This window comes from Pangasianodon hypophthalmus, chromosome 7 (genome assembly GCF_027358585.1).
Source record: "Pangasianodon hypophthalmus isolate fPanHyp1 chromosome 7, fPanHyp1.pri, whole genome shotgun sequence".
NCBI classification, from domain to species: Eukaryota; Metazoa; Chordata; class Actinopteri; order Siluriformes; family Pangasiidae; genus Pangasianodon; species Pangasianodon hypophthalmus.
Genome location: NC_069716.1, coordinates 8,661,798 through 8,683,386, shown reverse-complemented (window position 1 = coordinate 8,683,386; position 21,589 = coordinate 8,661,798). Strand labels below are relative to the sequence as shown.

The window sequence follows — 21,589 nt, the reverse complement described above, 5'->3', positions numbered from 1 at the left end:
TCACAATTGTGCAGGTTTCCTTCAGTTTTCAGTACCTCTAAAGCAGGTGGTCATTTGTTAATCTTGAAGGTGCACATGTGTCTTTCAGCCCTTACAAGTTTCATATCAGTCTGTTTTTATTCATGTTAGAGCACAGAGGAGCTGGTTCTTTAATGTATACATCAAAGATAAGGTAATGATCAATTTTTAATGAGGCCAATGGACATGAAAGCCATTTTAACAAGAGCTTCTCATGCTTCCTGTTTTAGACAAGGCCTCCAGATAGATGAATGTATTGAGGACAGACTAAAGTTCTTGATTTATTACAATTTTATCCCATTTCATAATCACCAATAAAATGATCATATTTCATATATACATATGAATACTTGAATACACAGCCAAAATGCTGATGACAGTGATGTCCTGTGGTTATTTCTTTTAAAAATTTGTTATGTTCTTATTAAATATGTAAATTGTAAATTAAATTCATATATAACTAACACTAAACTGCTGCATCTTAAATTCCAACTACAATTCTGACTCTCAAGTAACAGGCATTAGTATGGGACCCTAAAATGGGACCCTCCTATGCAAACCTTTTTGTCAAGAAACCGTTTTTTAACAGTTTACTGAACAGTATGTCTATTCCCACTCTGTTTCTAAGATAGATAGTGATAGAATCTTTGTCATTGCTAAAGTGTGAGTGGTTGAGGAGCTTCAGCTTTTTAGTTCCTCTTTTCACCCTGGCTCGAGCATAATGTTTTTAGACATATCTTTGAAATCAATATATTCCACTTTGAAAACTACAATACAACTCTACATCACAAACACTGTGAAAATTTCATTCCTTATTCACAGCTAATGAGACTTAAACACACTTGCAGTGAGAATGCAGGTCTCCTAAACTCTTTAAGCACATTTAACCTCATACATTTAACCTCAAGCTGAAAACACTGCAGTTCAATATGCAAAACTCTATTTACCACAATGAAACTCAATTTGCACACGTTCCCATGGATTCATGTAAGCGCTATCAAGCTAAACTGTAACACCTAGTTCTAAAGTGCTACAGTTTGAGTACATAGATGAAAATGTGCTCAGGTGAAAGGTTTGCTATGTATGGTGAAATAGAAAAGAGCAAAAGAGATTTTTATTAACACATTTTTGTAACATTCTTTTCACTGGACATCAGGTCATGATAACTATTATATAATTTTCATAAGTTCTCTCTTTAAGATTGCAACACAGATTGTTGTTGTTGTTGTTAGGCAAATGTGAACCATCCTTTTTCATTTCCTTTTCTGAGCTTTTTATTCCTGAATTTTCTACCGACAAAATCCAATTCAGTTACATTGTATTAAAATGTAAAACATTTGAAACATTTTGTGTAACACGGCTAAAGAAGAAAGATATAAGCAAGAGAATAATATGTCATGATGGAACCCAGTTTATGACAAATTAAGTGCTTGTCATGAAGTATATCATGTCTTAAAATGTATGCTACATGGAGTGTGTCATGACAATCACCAGAATACCAGTCATGGTAACACGACACGGCTAGGTAACTGAACATAAACTGTCATGACAAATAATGACAGAATAGGATTATGACATGGTTATGTCTTATGCCACATAGTGGCATAACTGTTATCATTTAGACTTACACCCAAATCAAAGGTATTAAAATGCTTGAATAGGTTTCAGGAGCAGTCAGATTTGACTGCTGAACCATGACATGTCACATGTTGGTTCTGTGCACGGCTCAATATTTACATAATTCATGATCTTGCACCGGGGCCTCCTAAGATTTGAAAGTTAGGCAATGTTCACATTAACAGTTTGTGGAGAACTAAAAAAAATTTTCCAGGGTCCCCAGTTTCCTCCCATCTCCCAAAAAACCTGGACTGGTGACTCTACATTGCCCTAAGTATGAATGTGTGTGCATTGTACCCTTTGTTAGACTGACATCCTACCCAGGGTGTATTCCCATCTTGTGCCCAGTGTTCCTAGGATAGTCTCCAGATCCACTACGACCCTGACCAGGATAAAATGTTTACTGAAGATTTGTTTTTCCATGAGACAGCAATGGAAAGCTTTGCTTCCACCATTGTTGAGTAGCTGGTATTGTTTTAGAAAGTACCCATGTACATGAACCCCTGCCTCCCAGAAAGCAAACTGACCAGCAGAGCCCATACACAGCTAGCAAACTGAACTTAACTCATACAATCTACACATTTACAGCCAAAATTCTAAGAAATACAATGGTAACTGTAAAATTCATGGCATGACAATAGCACAATGATTTGTATAGCTTTTTTTAAGCACAACTTAGCTGGCTAGACTGAATAATTTCAATAGCTGTGTTAGTACTGCCTTAGTCAGGTTTGATAGCAGAGCTAGCTAACCTAATTAGCCAGCTTAAAGACACAGCTCACTTAGTTATCACAGCTCGCTTATTAGCTCGCTCACCAATTAATTACTTTAATTAGTAGGCATGAAGAGAAAGAAAATCACTGAACTGTGCTAGATTAATTATATTAATAATAATGTGGACCCACTGAATGTTCATCCTCTCATCATCTCCTGCATTTTTATAAACCCTTTCAGGGATACTCAATGCTGTAATCAGACCATTTTCATGTCATTTTAATTAGGCAATTGAAAATGCTCTATGGTATTTCTTTTGACTTATTGTACATGCAGTTTAGACAAAAAAAAAAAAAAGCCTAATGCCTGAGAGTGGATTTGCAATGTTAAAGGGTAGAGGAACAGAGTGTGAATTTTAATATGAATGGTTATGGTCTATTCATGACCAAAACAGCAAACAGCCTTCCCAGATTTTCCCCTACACTGGGACCCTCTGTCAATGAAAAGACAACCACGTCACATCTACTGTGAAACGCTGAACACGATGGTCCTGTTTTATTTTTGTTTCTGTGTCACCTGACACAACCAGAGACATCATGTTGTAGTCGTTATTATAATTACTATTATTACAACAAGAAAAGTGACATTGGGTAATATTAATAAGCTCAGCACAGAGGGCTTCATCTGCTTCATGGTAGGGTGCCATTAGCCACCCCTGGCCATCTCTTAGCTATGCCTATGACTGTTGGCCAAATGGTGTGTATTGCATGTGGGAAAACTGTCACATTTCCATCTTAATGCAAACTAGGAACTTTCAGTCATGTTATTTGGTTTTATTTCCTCTAACAACAGCTTCCAAACTTCCATATACAATGCTATCAGTTTTGCTTTGTACTGGACTTCCCAGTTGGGACCAAAACCGCAGTGATATATAGCCTTAAAAGGAAGTTGCTGATCACACAGGCAGGGCTGTGCCTTAGGGTCATGTCACCCTTTCTGTATAGTTCGGAATCCTGTTTATGCAGGATTTAATTGCAGCAGTCAACATCATTTCCCCAAGGGGGCAGGTTGGAGAAAACACCCTGAACACAATGTCTTTAAACAAACACACAGACCAAGCAGCACGAACATTCTGCCTTGCATCTAGTGTTACCAGGATAGGCTCCGGATCCACCATGTCCCTGACCAGGATGAAGTGGTTACTGAAGATGAATGAATGAAGTGTGTCAAGCATTCAGTTAAACAACTTCAAATGATTGACTGATTTCTTAGCTTTAAAAACTAAAGCTGCCAGTTTGCATATTCAGCAACAATCTCCAACAATGTTATTAGCTGTGGTGGAAAGAGTAAAAAACTGAGAGTAGTCTATAATTGACACAACTAATCCAAAAATGTTCTATTTTCTATCCTGTTCTTATTTTAACTAACCAAGTGAGTTATTCTGAAGTGACAAAGAGGTAACATTCACTGCTATCCATAGCTAGCTCATGTTTATTCATACATGCTCTATCAAAGATGCCCCTTACACATTATCCAGAGCATTACCTATAGGCTGTAGCAGAAATATTTAACACAACAAGCAATTGTTATCACCCAATTAAATTCAGTGCAGAGCATCTTTCCTGTAAAACCTCAAAAGATCTGGTTAGCATCTCTGTCTCACTCAGCTAGCTACTAGTTTACCTGTACATGTTTCCACAGTTTGGATGTTGAGTTGTGAAATGCCATTATATCCATTTGTTTTAGCTTATATTATTATGTATCATTTGTTTCTTCTGCTTTATTTTGATACAGTCTAAAATTTTAGTTATTTAAAATTTGCACAGAGTTTTAATTGACTTACAGTCTTCTGGGGTTAAATGCATTATTATTTCATACTTTTTAACAGTTATCGAAAATGAGTGTGGTGAAATTTTAATAAAGATTTGATAAATAACTTGAATTGTACTCAAATAAGTACTGTTCTGTACTCAAGTACTGTAAAAAGATCACATATAGTTCATTACGTTCCATCCCTGGATATTAGGTTCTGTATGCAAAAAGATCTGATCTTTGAATTTTTAAATCTTGTGGATTTGGTGGCTTTAAATATAGACAAATCTATGGATGATACAATCATCATGTGTTTCAAGTGCTCACTATAAATTCCTGCTGAGATCTTAAGAGCGGTGATGGTGCAATTCTGCAAGTCTGCTTCTTCTTTTTATGTGATGACTGCGGCTCAGTTTCCACTGCAACCAAGAGAATTGGGCATTGTTGCCTCCTTATTGCACAATCTGTGCTTATTCAAGCAGTACAGTTCCATACACCCCCACCTGCATCTGTGTGATGAACTCCATCAACTGCACTGTTTCTAGTGCAACTGATGTATTTCCTGTCTATGCTGACGACAAAACCACAATTTCCTTGTTTGCAGCTACGTTTACCCAAAGGCAAACCAGAGTTTTTAATAGACTGACATGCTGAGATACTGAGAAATGAACACAAAAAAGTGATACAATTCACATACATGTTAATTCCAGGTAATTTGCTGAACTGGAAAGCAACTACAAATGCTTTTCATCTCACCAGTAACAGAAAAATAAAAAAGTTTAAACATAAAATTTCTCTCATAATATAAATATTTTTTAATTTTACAAAAGTTTCCTTTCCCTTAAGAAAAAAATCTCACTCAATATCAGTCAAAGTACAGATACTATGTGCAATAACATGAATATTTATACAGTAAACACAATGTAAAATGTTAGCTACTACAATTAGCTGCCATGCCATTTATGCATTCAGAAAATAATTTAACAGTAAGAATATAATTAGAATTCCTGAATATTGAGTTTTTAGGCCATAAGTCAAAAAACTTTGAGGATTTGATTTGAGGATTGACTTGAAAGAGGGTTATAGTTTAAGAGATATTGAGCCAGCATCATTACAAATGAATTTAGCCAGAATATAGCAACCATAGCAAATTTTCTAAGCAAAGACTAAAAGAACTTCATAATCCAGCCTTATTACTGATTGAGGTATTGTCTTAGTTCATATTCAATGAGATTGCGGACTATTAATATATATTTCACACAAAAAAAAAACCAACATTTGTATTAACAAATATAAACTAACAGATGCCTTTTAACAAGTTTAAAGATTGCTCATGCTAACTTGTCTTAGTTGTAATTTGTTGTCTGTCATTTTTTTGGTGTACTACAACCTGAATCTCCTGTCCAAGAAGGGGATTTTGTTTGTTCATGGATGCCAGTTCTCTGTCTGTTCTTGCTGGTACGTGCTGATAGTCTTGGCTCCTGTCCTGTAGTTACATGAGTCCTGTCTGTTCACATCTCTGTCAAGAAGATAAAGTTGTCATAGCTCAGGTCGACAGGGGAGACAGGCAGAAAGGATTAACATGCTCAAAGTGTGCCCAGATGTCTAGGGACTTATGATTCATGATCTGCACTTATCCCTACAACCCACTGATAGCATGGCATGCTGGGAGCAGGCCTTGTAAAACCACTGGTCTTTTGTTGATAGGCAGCCACTGGGGTAATTTAGTAGCAGCGCTATCATCACTGCAATGAAAATTTCATTTCTGTCTGTACTCTTTATCACAGATTGCACTCTAATTTTTGATTTGGGGACATATGTACACCATATAATTTATCATGAAGTGAAGTGTGGCAATCAAAAACAAATAGTATATCTGCAGTACATAAAAGACCATATTTGCAATATCCAAGATGTTCCAGTGTGGAAATGGTTCTTCATTAGGAAACCTGACCTTGTATTTTTGGATGATATCCTGAAGCAGGAAAAACACTTTTTTTTTCTTATCATACACTTTATACTCTAACAGGTTTTCTGTTCTAAGTGAACTTTTTTTTCAATCAAAGATGGCTTGGAGCCCAGGATATGAAGCTGAGTGTTTAGAAATAATTTGATGTAATAAAATATCAATACATTCATGTGGTTATAATAAGAGACAAACTAGAGACAGTTTTAAGTCACTACGAAGCTAACTAGTGCAAATACTGCAGATACTGTCAGTCTTGCAGCACTAATTTTGTATAAATACTAGTACAGCTTGAAATATCATTCATTCATTTAGACAATCACTTTGAAATATCAGATTTCAGGCAAATAAATAATAGCAAATTAGTTAGTCTGTGGAGCAGAATGATTATTATTCAGTGGAAAGGGAGTCTAGAATTCAGGCTCATATGCAACACATTTGTTCACGTGAAATATATTGTCATGGTGACACTGTTACCTTACCTGCAATCTCTTTGTCCAGGTTCTCAATAAAGCTCTCTAGGTCAGAGGTGTCCCTGAGTTTGGCTGGAGGAAAAGGAAGAGAGTCAGAGTGAAGGAGGGGGTGGATGATGGAACGCTCTGGAATGTTGAGAAATGCTGCTAAGTGCCCAAGCATTTCCTCTGGAATATTCTACTGGAGGAAATGCGATCTGACAGTCCCTGGGGGGGCTGGTGGGACTGGAAAATAAAATCTAATCCCACACTTCAGAGCAAAGAAACAAATTCACAGCTGCATGTTCAACGGCTTTGAATTGGGCTTAAAAATCTTATCGTAAACATCCTCTTAAAAAGATGTGCCTATCTAAGAGATTAGCTCAGTTAGGCTGAAACAGATCAGCGCCTCTGTGTTGCTGTGGTTTGAAGTGGAACTGTTCAGAGTCTTATCCTTTTTTGTATGGTTGCCTGACAAAATAAGATAAAAGCCTTTCACTGATAAACACTTCGATTCATTTAAAGCTTCTATAATAATCCCTCTCTTCAAACACCTAGTTACTAAAATTAAAAGGCGAGGCGTAAGCATGGGTGGACGTCAGTGAGATACCGAGAGGTAGCACAAAGCTGAAAGTCCCATCAAAGTATGAAATGGCACAAAACAAAAATGGCACCCACACACACTCTAATGCCTCCAGCTTTGTTGTGTAAATGTGGTGGTTATCAGGATTGAAATATAACAGCAATACCTTTCCGTGAAGTCATCACGCCTGCGGTGTTGAGCTCTTCTACACTCGCATTCAAGCTGCTCGCCTGAGATGGTTCGCTAGCTGAGAAAAACACACACACACGCACATACAAAGTGCTTTAATGTTCCAAATCTAAAAAATCTGACTTGACAGCAGTACAGGATACCATTCTGAGTTAATGATGTATCTTTGTTGTGTGACTCTATGCTCCATGCTCAAGACAAAAAACAGTTGTTTCCAACAGTAAGCGTTATAGAAAGGTGTCTGTGTGGGGTGGGGGTATATTCATCACTGTGGGAAAACCCTAGTGTGGAATTAACTCCTACACTGTACATTTGTATACAGCCTAATTTGTATACAATATACAGGTTTTTGAACAGAAGGTTATTTTGCATTGCATCCATCCATCCATTTTGTGTACCACTTATCCTGTACAGGGTCACAGGGAACCTGGAGGTGATCCTACAGAACACGGGACACACCCCGGACGGGGTGCCAAACCATCACAGGGCAAATCACACACACACATTCACACACTACGGGAAATTTGGAAATGTCAATCAGCCTACACATCTTTGGACTGGAGGAGGAAGCTGGAGTACCCAGAAGAAACCCCCCGAAGCATGAGAGAAAAACAAACTCTGCGTACACATAGTGGAGGCGGGAGTCGAACCCTCAACCCCAGAGGCATGTGCCAACAGTGCTGACCACTAAGCCACACTTTACACTGCAGCTGTACAGTTACAAATGTGTGATTTTTCACAACATTTCACAAGTGAAAGTGACAACACGTGCTCTTTCTACAAGGTCATACTGTACATGACATTAAGTGTGACAAATATCCTACTAAGGCACTGATGAGGAGGAGTGCAAACACCCTGATTAAAGACTCTAAAAGTTCCTTGATTTTGTTAAAAGGAAGGAGATGATGGAGCACTCACTGTCGTCCGTGTCCTCGATGCCGCTGTCTGTCACTCCGTCGCTGAAGGCAGGTCGCCGCTTCTCTTCTCTCAGCGCGGGCTCGCAGGCGGCGCGCGCGCTCCCCGACGGCGCGCTCATTTCCTGCACCACGGCCTCAAACTCCTCCAGCAGCTCCCCAATCACACTGTCCAACTCTACAGCAGCTCCTGCTTCAGTGTGGAACACATTCATTCAGAAAAATCTGCTGCATATAGTCTCCTGGATCCACTGCAGGTCTACTTTACCATGATGTGACACCTAGCTTTCTGATCAATAATAAACGTAATAAATAAATTCAATTTCACTTAATATTCACCATAATATTCACTTTAAGGGTTTAAAATCAGTTTCTAGTTCATTTTAATAAAGTCTTATATTTTTTTCAACATTTTCATTTCATTTTTACATTTTTATTTATTTATTTATTTATTTATTTATTTATGTGATCATTATAAGATGGATGGGCCTCATTTGGGTTTCTATACACTGATTAACAAATATTAAAAGAAAAAGAAGTAACTAAAAGGTTACTAAAAGCTTGAAACTAACCTGTGAAGGGTGCGGTGGTCGACATGCTTTCCACACAGATGCTGAGCCTCAGAAACAAACGTAACAAGTGAGAGAGTTAGAAAAGTTCGAGCAAGGTTTGTCTCTCTCGTGCTCTAAGCAATACGTAATGGCAGCACAAGAAGGCGGAGCGCCTGTCAAAGAACAATTATCTGATTGGTTGATTAAAAAAAAAATCGCCGCGTGCCCCGCCCATCACTGTCTCCTAGCAGCAGCGTTCTACTCCTACCTCAGAGAAACAGATTCTCAGCCAATGAGAGCGCAGCTTCTCCTTTGACGTAACAGAGACTGAGGCAGTGATATGGAAAAGTTTAGTTCGTTAGACTTTGGAGAAATGTATTGTTAGGTTTCACTGACTATGACAGAAAGGTCAGATCTCAATTTTATTTGATCAGTTGGATTATTATTTTAACCAAATTTTACATTCATAAATCAAAATTCACCAACAATAAAGTTTTTAGAGCTGTCAATAAATCTCAGACAATACCTTTCTTTAATCTCTGAATGTTCTAACAAAAAAGCTGTTAAGATTTATAGTTATTTTAAGATTTACAAGATATTTGTGTAACTCTTTATTTATTATTATTATTATTATTATTATTATTATTATTATTATTATTTATTTGGTTTATTTTCTTATTACTTCTTTATTTTTCATCTACTGATCCTCTGGCACTTTCAGATGTTATTTGTATGGTATACACAAGTTGTTGACCTGTTGTCTGATTTTCAATAAAGTTCTTTCTAAAAAAAAAAAAAAAAAAAAAAAAAAAAAAAAAGCACCAGTTTATTAGCTCTAAATATATCAGAACCTAGCTGCTGCCACTGCTCTGTGTTTACATCTGTGTTTTCCATCCTCTTTTTCTTACTGAATACCAAAGATATTTATAGTGTTGTTACTTTTTACTTCCACGTTTTACTTTCAGCGTGTGTGTGTGTGTGTGTGTGTGTAACCTGCATGGCATCTATTGCCTCGTCTGGTATTTCTCTACCTTACTGACCATTTTGTTGATCTTTATTTCAGTTTTTCAGTATTTATTACACAGACATGGAATGCACAAAGTAGACTTCAGAGATCACCAACCTTCCCTTGTCAAAAAATCCTACTGGAATTTCAGCTGATCCTGTCGGATCTTATTTTATTTTTAGAATCTTGTTGGATCTCTACTTGTATTTTATTGGGAATAATGTCTTGTTTTTGGAAAGTTAGTGAAAATTACAGAGAGTGCTTTGGGAGTTTTAAAATTAATGGTTAATAATTCATGGAACACAAAGTTTTAAACAGTTCAAATCGGTAAACAAATCATTCCCTTTATTTAAAGCATAAATAATCATACACTGTGCTCTTTTAGGATTCTTAAAAATATCACACTGAATCCCCATATAGACCTGATTAGGAACCCAAATGGATCCCATTAAAAAATTCCTGTAGAAGTGGTCCTACAGAATATTTATGTCTTGTCCTATAAGACAATTCCTATAGGAATCTTATAGAAATGGTTCTAAAATATGCTAGAAATTCTAATTAGGATTTTATTGGAATCCTGTAGGAACAAATACATAAAGGTACAAATTCAAAACTGGTGAAAGTGAAAAAAGGCCATTATTGGGCTGAAGAAATCTACCTTGGCAAGTTTTGGTTTCCTTAAGAAATGTGGCAGTCAGTTCCTCCACCACGGCCTCAAACTTCTCAAACAAGCTTCTCTAATATAGTCTACTAGTTTTACTTTACCTGACATGAAAATGTTTGAATTGTTTTGGCTTCTGATAAATCCATTAATGCATTAATTTACAATACTTAATTACTTTAACCTGCTACTGTCAGTAAATTCCATTATTTTCCCTTATTTTCTAGTGAGAGCAGAAATATATTTAAAAAATTACTTATAATAAATTTATTTATTTCTAAGGGTTTTAAGCTCCTTAGGCCCATGGTCAGTTCCCTCACCACATCCTCAAACTCTTCAACAGCTCCAGGATCTCAGTATCCAAGTCTGCAGCTGTTTCATTGTGTAAAGGCTTCAGTGCAGAAAAGCTCAGTTCATTCCATAGCCTGAATCCACCTAAGTCAACTGTTTTTGTTTACTAAAGCTTTGGCACTAGTAGTTCTCTTTCCTGAAAGTGCGAAATTTTCCTAACACATTGTTAGTATGAACTTTAGCACTTATGTCCAGCATCTTCAGCAGGCATACACAACTTTAAAATCCTTGTACATGCCTCTGCTTTTAACTAGCCTACAAAAGAACTGATATTATATAAACCCAAATGTAGGCAAATACATACACATATATACAGGAGATTGTTATTTGCAGAAATGCAATCTCTGTGGCCTTCCTTCCCATCTCTTGAAAATCTACATTGGGGCCCTAGGTCAGTTTCACTCTTCCCCCTACAGTGGCACCCCTGTGTTCAATTTAACAGGGGCCAGGCCTATTTATTATGGTAATGTTTCCCTAGCCCAGGTTTAGGTTCCTTAGTCACATGATGGCGACACAAAAACCCTGTGAGTTAATGACTAGCAGCTGAAATACACTACATGGCCAAAAGTTTGTGGACACCTGACCATCACACCCATATGTGCTTTTTGAATATCCCATTCCAGATTTAGTCCCCCTTTGCTGTTATAATAACCTCCACTCTTCTGCAAAGGCTTTCCACTAGACTTTGGATTGTGGATATGGGGATTTGCCCATTCAGCTACAAGAGCATTAGTGAGATCAAGCACTGACATTGAGTGAGAAGGCCTGGGATGCAGTCGGCATTGCAGTTCATCCCAAAAATGTTCAGTTGGGTTGAGGGCAGGGCTCTGTGCATGGACACTCGAGTTCATCTACTCCAAACTTGGCAAACCGTGTCGTCATGAACCTCACTTTGACCACAGTCATTGTCATGTTGGAACGTGTTTGGGCTCAATATAGGGAAACTGTAATGCTACAGCATTCAGATGCATTCTAGACAATTGTGTGCTACCAACTTTGTGGCAACAGTTTGGGGAAGAACCACATAAGGTTGTGATGGCCAGGTGTCCACAAACCGTTGGCTATATAGTGTTTTAATGGCCTTTTTATGGCTGTGTTGTCAGGAGATTTACCAACTAGCAATGTTGTTTCCATCAATAACCATCTGAGTATTCTTAATATTAAATATTACTATTAATATTAGATTTATTTATATACTTTCCAGCTTATAGATATCAGTAGCTGTGTCCGCAGAACTAAACAATATCACATATAAAAGGCTGAAAACTCTATCATTTCCCTGCACTAAACACACACACCTAGGCTACCTAGGTGCTACTTTCTGTATTAACTGTCTAGGTGTAGTAACCAGTTTATACACTAGAGGGCAGTGTAAAGGTAGTAAATATACCACACTCAACATCCACTTTATTAGGAACACTTGTACGCCTGCACATTCATGCAGTTATCTAGATATCATGGGCACAGGCTCATCGAAACTGTCAGGTTTGGATTCTTGTTCATGGCTGACAGGAGTGGAACCTGATGTGGTCTCCTGCTGTTGTAGCCTATCCACCTCAAGGTTCAATGTTTTGTGCATGCGGAGATGCCTTTCTGCTCACCACAGTTGTAAAGAGTGCTTATTTGAGTTACTATAGACTTCCTGTCAGCTCAAACCAGTCTGGTCATTCTCCTGTGATCTCCGTCAACAACAAGGTGTTTCAGCCCGCGCACCCTGCTTGTTTTCAGCACCATTCTGTGTAAAATCTAGAGACTGTTGTGTGTGAAAATCCCAGGATATCAGCAGTTATTGAAATACTCAAACTAGTCCATCTGGAACCAACATCCATGCCATGATCAAAGTCACAGAGATCCCACTTTTTCTTCATTTTGATGTTTGATGTGAACTTTAACTGAAGCTCTTAGATAAATGCATGATTGTGCAGGTGTACAGGTGTTCCTAATAATGTGGATGATGAGTGTATGCAGGTAATTCATTGGGCCCTGTCATATACTGTACAGTATATCTTACACATACTATATATCCTATACATTCTACAAGCTCGCCCTTTCTTCAGTGGATAATCTCACCTGGATATTGAGACTTGTACCTAAGAACTGTTGCCTCAATCATAAAGACTGTGATACTGTATGCTCATACCGTACATCCTTTCAGTACACTTAGTTGTAGAATTGTAATTTTTTTAAAATGTCACCCAGAAGTGGATAGGTTCCCATTTTAGTCTGGTTCCTCTTAAGGTTTCTTCCTCATGTCATTCTCAAGGGAGTTTTTCCTTGTCACCTCTGGCTTGCTCATTTGGGATCTAAATCTACATCCAGATTTCTAAAACTGCTTTGGAATCATGTCTATTGTTAAAAGCGCTGTTCAAATAAAATGGAATTGAAATTGAAGTTGAAAAACATTTGGGTTATATGCAGTTGTAGGCATAGCACTAATTAACTCCGTTAATAATTATAGCAATGGAAGGCCCCAACAATAATTATAAGACATTTTGTGTGTGTGTGTGTGTGTGTGTGTGTGTGTGTGTGCAATCAAACCACTGTGGCAGACTCTGTGAAAAGGAGTGTTGACAGAACTGGTTTTATTCTGAAATGAAAGTGCGCTCCTTTCATTTAGATTTGGCACTTTAAGAGTTCCCTCCCTCAGAAATCCTAGTCACACTCAAGTTTCATTCCACACTGCTAGCACCCACACGAAGCATGATCACCTGCGTCTCACGGAAATATGAACATGGCGTGTCTGTTACAGGTGAGTTTTCCCACACACTGTCTATTCTCTCTCTAGGAAATGAGTAGCCAAGTGTTTTTTTGCTTCAAATAAGTTATTTGCAGGCTGTCCTAGTAAATGCCTTTATGCTTCTTGCAGACTTTCTTTCTGACAGACCCACTTGTCAAACATGCTTGATTAGATAAGTTGTTTGTGCATGAAGCAGTCTTGTGTAAGGGGTGTAATGGCTTACAAAATGAAAATGTTGATTTTAACATCTTACAATGAATTAAGGAAAAAAAGTATGTGCTGTTCAAATGCAGAGCCACACCAAAACCCTAACCCTCTATGAATTAACAGGGTTGATAGGGTTGATAGGGTAGACTGAATATAATTGTAATACTTCTGCTTTTTATATAATTACACAAAAACTGTAGTTGGAAACAATTTGATTTTCCTTCTTGATGTTTCTTTTATCTACATAAATCAGTCATAAACTATGTATATAATGTAAGTTTAGTACAGTAAGTGTAGAAAGACAAGGTGTATATTTACATGTACTGTATATTGGCTTCACTGAGGGACAGGTTAGCAAACCTATAGTGTAACATCTGCAAAATCTAGTGATTTAGATTTACATATTAATTTTTCTGTACTGAAAGTGTCTGTAGATTTTTTTTAAAATCAATCACAAGTGTAAGTGTCACAAAATTTTCTAACACTATTTGCATATCTGACAACAAAACCTAAACAAATCTCATTTACTGGTATATTTACAGGCAAGAATTTGTGAATTTGAGAAGCTGTAACTTGTACTAGTTTGCATTTCCTATCACATCTACAGATATCAATAAAACATACAACTGAACAGGATTGTCTGTTATATTGTCATTCTTTATCCTAAGAACTGTGCCTTTAAACCTTGAATAACTGTTAAACTTTCATATGGAAAGTGGGGTGTTGTTTACTTCAGACAGCTAAACACTTTCTCTGGTTCTCTTTAGAAGGTGCTTCTCATGGCATCTGTCAGACAGATCATATGCCACACTCTGCTGACTCTTTCGACACTAGAGGAACGACCGGAAGGAATTAAGATAGGCACCCTAAGCACAGCCTACTCTCCTCCATACCAGCTGCTTGGGAGTTCGTATTTGAGAGTTAATGAAGAAACCGGGGATGTGTACACAACAGAGCAGATGATTGACCGGGAGACCCTGTGTCCATCACAGGATGGAGGGTACTGTACCATCTCAGCCGTTGCCCTAGTGGGCCCTGAAAAAGAACTGATGAAGATAACCATCATCGTGGAGGATATAAATGACAATGCTCCTTATTTTGAAACAAATGAAATTCGTTTAAGAATTCCAGAGGATGCAAGTGTCGGGACAAGGGTGCTGCTGGACGACAAGGCTCTGGACAAAGACATAGGCAGCAATGCAGAGATAAGGTATCATTTAGAAGGCGCTGAAGGATTCTTCAGTGTGGCACAGGACAGTTCTGCCCTTGAGCTGATTGTTGAAAGAGAGCTGGACCGTGAAACTCAAAACGAGCACTGCATGGTTCTTGCTGCTGTGGACAGTGGCTCTGTGCCTCTGAGTGCTATGGTGTCTTTTGTTGTTGCGGTGCTAGATGTAGACGATCAGTGCCCGCAGTTCAGCCCTGATAACCCTCACACTGTTTCGGTGCCAGGAGGAGCGACCCGGGGAACAACAGTGGCCCAGGTTCAAGCCATAGACCCAGACCTGGGCAGCAACAGTCAGATCACTTACTCCTTCAGTGTCCAGATCTCAGATCGGGCCAAGGAACTTTTCCACTTGGACAGAAACACAGGCAGGATCAGTATAGCTATGGATATGAGGTTAGACAGCCTGGAGGAACATGTGTTAAAAGTGGTTGCAAATAGCCCACCTTGCCCTGTTGAGCAAACTCAGGTAACTGTATATCTGCAGCCAGTGTTGAGTCCAGAGCCGGCTGTCGAGATCAAGTATGTGGCACAGTATAGAAACCAGACTATAATATTACGGGAGAATGAGCCACCAACTCTCTTGGCTCTTTTGGAGCTGAGAGACATCTCAAGTGTCCAAAGAGTTCTGTCGTTAGAGGAAGACAGCTCAGCATTCACTTTGAAAGCACAAGCAGGCAACTATCTACTTTCAACCTCAAAACCACTAGATTTTGAGCTGTGTAGCAAATATCTTGTTACTGTTGTTATAAGTGAAGCCCAAGGCAAGCGTGTGCATGCAAGGAAAGAGATAAAAGTGGTGGTTGAAGATGTGAATGATAATACCCCACAGTTTGAGAAGACTTCCTATCAGGTGGAGATAGAGGAGAACAATAAGCCTGGCATTCCTTTAGTACAAGTCATTGCAAGTGATGCAGATAGCGAGCTCTATGGCAAAGTGTCATACAGGCTGATTCATAATACCCCTGCTATCTTTAGTATTGATGAAGTGACAGGTGTAGTGTCTGTTTTAAAACTGTTGGACAGAGAGCAACAGGGAGAATACATTCTCACAGTGCTGGCCAGGGACAATGGCTCTCCTCCATTAGAGGCCTTTTCCTCAGTGTCGATAAAGGTCCTCGATCAGAATGATAACCAGCCAACCTTTGTCACACCACGCTTCATCTTCTTCATCTCTGAAGGTACTCCACACTTAGCCCAGGTTGGAAAGATTGGAATTGTGGATGCAGATGAAGGGGATAATGGAAAAGTGGTGGATGTACAAGTACTAGACAAGCATGTTCCCTTCGCCATGGACCTGTCCCAGTCGGCACTTCGCTGTACAGGTGAGGTGGACCGGGAGAAGCATGAGCATTATGAGCTGCTCCTGCTGGCTATAGATGGCGGCAGTCCTCAACGCTCCTCCACTGCATCTGTAACTGTTTTTGTGGAGGATGTAAATGATAACCAGCCCCAGGTGCTCCTGCCGAGCAGCAACCTCTCCTGCCTGACCATACCCCCCAACACCAGGGCTGGCAGCATCATCACCAAAATTTATGCTATTGACCGTGACTCGGGCATGAATTCAGATATTACTTACCACATTATAGCCAGGGAGCCAATCAATCCCAGCCCATTTCAGATCGATCCACACTCAGGGAACATCACGCTGGTGCAGCAGCTTGTGGGCAGAGACTACGGTATGCACCACCTCTTAATCAGAGTCAGTGATAGAGGGAAGCCTGCACCTCTTCAGGCCACTGTGTGGGTTAATGTACTGGTCAATGAGATTTCCAAGCAGTGCCACCTGACCACTGTTCCCCCATATTTCCCCGCAGCCTCAGAGCCCCCTCTGCCACCAAAACCTTATAACCTGACAGAGAGTTGTACAGAACTGCCTTGGCTCCTACTGCTCTGTGGTCTGGGTATGATGGTGTTCTCAGTATGTATGTTTCTGGGCACTGTCATAATTTGCATGAAACAAAAAAACTTGACGCGAAAAAGAACACGTAAGAGAGATCACACAAAAGAACATGAACTGAAACATTTAAATTAAAGGACATATGTTTTCCTTTATTGTTACAATGTTGTATTATAAATAAGACATTGTCAATTTAATAATGATACACAACATATTTTCATGTTAATGCACTGTATTATATTTTTACATGGTCCGTATTGTAAATTGAAAATCTCAAATACATTCAAGTAAAGGTGAAAGTAAACATACCCAGACATACAGGAATGTATCTACCAGGAACTCTACCAACAAACCACAACAGCCTAGTTAGTTATTATCTGTCATTAAAACAGTGAAAATATGGTTTTAAAAAATGTTTTTTTCTAACATGCAGCATCTCTTCAGATTTTAAACAGCTGTCAATGACATTATCAGAAACAACCAGGCTTGTGAATGCAACTGATGCTTGAATGAATGAATGAATGAATTTTGACACAAACAGATGTTAGAGCATTTTGTTCCCAGAATTGTTTAAATTTTAAGTCTAAAAGATCCAAAAAGGATAGTACTGTTCAGTACTTGGTTCCATGGGGTAAATCAATTGGTCTAGTGCAAAAAAAAAAAAAAAAAATTCAGAGGATAATTATTAACACAAACAATAACCAGGATTAACCAGTGATTACAGGAGCAGTCTTCCATGGTGTAGGCACCTGTGAGGGCTGAATGCTATCGGCTAAGAGACCAGTCAGACAGCGAATTTGCTAATCCTCTAATGCCTGATTAGAACTCTCTCAAATTCCCAAAAATAATTGATGGAAGTCTCAGGTATTTGCAGCCACAAAGGGGTCTAATGTTTCTCTTTAAAAAAGGTGCTGCTTTGGAGAAGACTGGGGGATGCTGAGAAATGAAGCTTCGTCTCAAGTCACTGTGTTCCTTGTCATTTGATCTCCTCTCTCACCGCATGTTGAAAGGCCATTGAATTGGGATATGTTCGGTATGCATATCTACAGACATGCTATTACCTTAAACTTTCATAAGCTTGCTCTCTTTCAGGATTGCTAAATAGTAAGCCAGTGGATATAAGTAGACATTTTTAACCCAACTATGCACATGAACCTATGTGCAGTTCAAGACTGCATTCCTGGTATTGCAGGGGTAGTGGTGTGAAAGCAAGTTACATCAATTCAGTATACTGATTGCATCTTTGCTTATCATACATTCAACAGTGCATAACAAAAAGTGTTCCTAACATACAAAGAATATTATGTTAGGCAGCAGAACTATTCTGCCCTGACCATTTAGTGTGGTTTAAAAAATTGTGACAGGTAGACAGGTACATTGTATGTAATCACTGATGTCTTTCTTTTCATGAGATATGAAGATATAATGTGTGAGAGTGCAGGATCAACTATTAAATATAGGGTTTAGTGGGTTTTAATTCACAAATTTTTTGTTGCTTTTTTTAATCTGGCAAACATCTCTGAAAACTCCTGCAACTTCATTAAATGTTTGTATCAGTAACATATTGTATGACAGGTTTCTGCAGTGGCCTGGGTTCCATCTTCCTAAGTTATCGCCCACACCTCTGCTCATGTCACAACTGGATCACCTCCCACTCCAGGAGCAACCACTCCTCATCCTAATCCTAATCTAGCCCAGACATTACAACACTCACACTCAACTGACTTCTGCCACACCTTTTCTCTCTCTCTCTCTCTGTCTCTCTCTGTCTCTCTGTTCAGTTCAGTTCAACAGTGCTTTATTGGCATAAATGTTAGAAATCACATTATTGCCAAAGCAAATAGATTAAACTAAAGGTTATACAAAGAAAACACATACCATATCTTCATTTATGCATAAACATAACAAAAATAATAAACAAGCAAGCAACAAAATTTGCTCTTTTGCTTTCATTGCAAGGTTTTGCCATAGTTTCTGTGTGCTACTCAGAGTTATTTTCCATTTGTTTCCCAGGTTTCAACCTTTTTTGTTCTTCTGTGTTTAGGAGTCTGTGTTTTTTTATTTTCTATATTGCTCTGTTTTCCTGATATGGAACCACTCTGAACAGCTGGAGAATTTATATGATTTTATAGGCTAGGATGGACTGACTACTGGCGATTTAAATGGACTAAATTTCATTTTCAGCAGAGGACACTACTGAAAGTCTTTTCCACATCTATGAAAGTCTGAGCCCTCAAGCAAAGTGTCTCAGTGTCTACTTTTACCTTATGATACAGCTCCAGGCAGGTGACAAATTAAAGGGAAAACCAAGTGCCTTAAAAAGTTGTTGGGCCACCATAAGCCATCAGAACCGCTTCAGTGCGCCTTGGCATTGATTCTCTGGAACTTTGCTGGAGGCATTTTCCTAATAAACACTTTGGAGCATGAAAAACCCGCACTAACACTTCAGTCAAAAATCTTCCACAGGTGCCAACTGGATTGAGATTTGGTGACTGTGAAGGCCATAGAATATGATTTACATCATTTTTAATCCTCATCAAACCATTCACTGAGCCCTTGTGCCCTGTGAATATGGGTGGAGTCATCCTGGAAGAAACCACTCCCACAGGATAATGATTAGTCAGAATAACTTTGTATAAAACAGGGTTTCCCAAACTTTTTGGGCAAATGAAAAAGTTTTTTCTATGACCCCAAGCCTTGACCACCTTTTTTTTTTTTTAAAATTCCAGATTTGTAATTTAAAACTACTGTAACATTTGAATGTTTTAGCATGAGAGTAGCATACGTGTAACACAAGTGACTCAAAAGCAAATTAATATTCTGGTTGGAAAGGTGAACCTGCATTTATTAACGCAGCTTTTCAAAAAGTCAGGAGGTGTGTTCGAAAGGGTGCTGTCACATCCAGCATTCAAACGATACATAAAAAAAAACGACACGGGCATGTCGAAAGGAAAGTAATCCACACTGGGTGGTGTGACACGGCTCAACGTAAAGCAGAGGAGCCGGGTTTATACTTGAAGCATGACTTTATATGCATGTGCAGAAGTAGCAGCGACGCAAATGGAATTATTCCCACACTCACCTGCGTATTTTATGTACACCTGAAGGATTAAATGTGACATTCACTAGATGGTACATCAGAGCCAAAACATCCCTGTCTGTCAAGTTTCTAAGTAAAATGTTTAGCGATTTCATTAAACATTAAACACACTGGCAAGTTCCTCTAAAGCTCTCCACTGTCTTCATGATTGTAGTCATGAGCTGAAATCTAAAACTATGATCTTATATCCAAAAATATTTATTAATCTAGAAAATCCAGGAGACTGGCATGGAAAACAGACCTTTCAGGAGATTTGAAGGCTACATGAGAGGTTTTTGTTTTTGTTTGTTTTTTAATTATAATAATAATTTGTAAAATAAATGATTAAAAAAGAGGAGATCGCGAATTTTTCTTTGTGACCCCATTTGTAAATCAAGTGCTCCCACCTAATTAGGGAACTCCTGCTTTAAGGGGACAAAATGGACTCAAACCATATCAGCAAAACACCCACAAAGCACAAAAAGTAACTGCTTTTTTTCCTTTAAATTGCCACCCATCTATATCTCACAAAAAGAATGGTGTTCTTTTGGACATAATTCCATTGCAGTATCTCTTGTGATAATTCATATTAAGAATTGCAGATCATTTACAGTCTTTTGCAAAAGTAAGGCAGACTGCAACCTGCTGTTTATCTGTCAAGTCCCTGTTGAGTATGTTTATTCCAAATGAACAACTCTTATCATAAAATTAGTAGTTACAAACATACTCAGTTACTGTGGCTACATGTATAGTGACAAGATGCCAAATGCCAGCTCAAACATTTCCATAACAAATACAAGATTTGGAATTAAAGGAGGTGTTAGAATGTCTCAGAAACTACAAACTGAGTTGTCTGTAACAAACAACATGACAAATCCATTGTACAGTATATATTGTAACATACATTTAGGTCTGGTATTATTTGAAAACAGTAGTCTGTGACATTGAGAGCACACAATAGCATGACAATGAAATTGTCTATCAACATGGCATATGAATCATGAACAGCTTTGTAGACAAGCAGTACAAAAATACATATACATGTATTTTTACATTTACATTTATTATTTTTGCTGGAAACATTTATCCAAAGCAATGTAAAATAGAGAGAGCATTTTTTTTTTTAAATGAAGCAGCAGTTCAGACACTTTTTTTTGTTGCTTTTTTTTTTTTTTTTTTTTTTTTAACTTAAGACCTTGTATGGCCTTTTGCCATGCTCATCTCAAAAGTTTAAAAAAAAAAAAAAGTTTTCTTTATCATGGACACCTGACCATAACACTCATATGTGCTTGTTCAACATCCCATTCCAGATTTATCCCCCCAACCACCACCCAACCAACCCCCCACCCCCCTTGCTGTTATAACCTCCACTCTTCTGGGAAGGCTTTCCACTAGCTTTTGGAGCATGGCTATAGGGATTTGTCCATTCAGCCACAAAAGTATTAGGGAGGTCAGTCAATGATGTTGGGTGAGAAGGTCTGAGGAGCAGTCAGCATTCCAGTTCATCCCAAAATTGTTCAGTGGGGTTGAGGTCAGAACTCTGTGCAGGCCACTCAAGTTATTTCATTCCAGCTTTGGTAAAGTATGTCTTTATGGATCTTATTTTG

The 21,589-nt window shown here is 38.4% G+C and overlaps 2 protein-coding genes across 5 annotated transcripts; one reads left to right on the top strand and one right to left on the bottom strand.

Moving 5' to 3' along the window:
• Positions 1–4,738: 4,738 nt before the first annotated feature.
• Positions 4,739–8,978, bottom strand: si:dkey-27i16.2 (regulator of cell cycle RGCC-like). Of its 3 annotated transcripts, none has more exons than XM_034305653.2 (5): positions 8,838–8,976; positions 8,270–8,455; positions 7,329–7,409; positions 6,610–6,672; positions 4,739–5,680 (listed from the first exon to the last, which is right to left on the bottom strand). In XM_034305653.2, exons 1-5 carry the CDS (start codon positions 8,860–8,862, stop codon positions 5,673–5,675), a joined length of 363 nt encoding a protein of 120 aa, XP_034161544.2. In that variant the 5' UTR covers positions 8,863–8,976; the 3' UTR covers positions 4,739–5,672. The 3 variants fall into 3 exon arrangements, with proteins under 3 accessions (XP_034161544.2, XP_053091267.1, XP_034161543.2); XM_053235292.1 differs by having other exon boundaries at positions 8,270–8,554; positions 8,838–8,950; XM_034305652.2 differs by having other exon boundaries at positions 4,740–5,680; positions 8,270–8,458; positions 8,838–8,978.
• A 4,489-nt stretch (positions 8,979–13,467) lies between these two features.
• On the top strand, positions 13,468–19,495 carry pcdh20 (protocadherin 20). 2 transcript variants are annotated; one of them, XM_026940703.3, is made up of 2 exons: positions 13,468–13,583; positions 14,546–19,493. In XM_026940703.3, the coding sequence occupies exons 1-2, from the start codon at positions 13,560–13,562 to the stop codon at positions 17,036–17,038; spliced, it is 2,517 nt and encodes an 838-aa protein (XP_026796504.3). In that variant the 5' UTR covers positions 13,468–13,559; the 3' UTR covers positions 17,039–19,493. The 2 variants fall into 2 exon arrangements, with proteins under 2 accessions (XP_026796504.3, XP_026796506.3); XM_026940705.3 differs by having other exon boundaries at positions 13,493–13,583; positions 14,549–19,495.
• Positions 19,496–21,589: the final 2,094 nt, after the last annotated feature.

What these genes read in the sequence shown, in the direction of transcription:
- si:dkey-27i16.2 (XM_034305652.2), bottom strand. Translation starts at nt 8,862, where the DNA reads ATGTCGACCACCGCACCCTTCACAG. An exon ending in CATCGAGGACACGGACGACA is followed by an intron (nt 7,410 to 8,269) that starts GTGAGTGCTCCA and finishes TGTTTTTCTCAG; the next exon opens with CTAGCGAACCATCTCAGGCG. An exon ending in CGTGATGACTTCACGGAAAG is followed by an intron (nt 6,673 to 7,328) that starts GTATTGCTGTTA and finishes CTTTTCCTCCAG; the next exon opens with CCAAACTCAGGGACACCTCT.
- pcdh20 (XM_026940703.3), top strand. Translation starts at nt 13,560, where the DNA reads ATGAACATGGCGTGTCTGTTACAG. An exon ending in ACATGGCGTGTCTGTTACAG is followed by an intron (nt 13,584 to 14,545) that starts GTGAGTTTTCCC and finishes GGTTCTCTTTAG; the next exon opens with AAGGTGCTTCTCATGGCATC.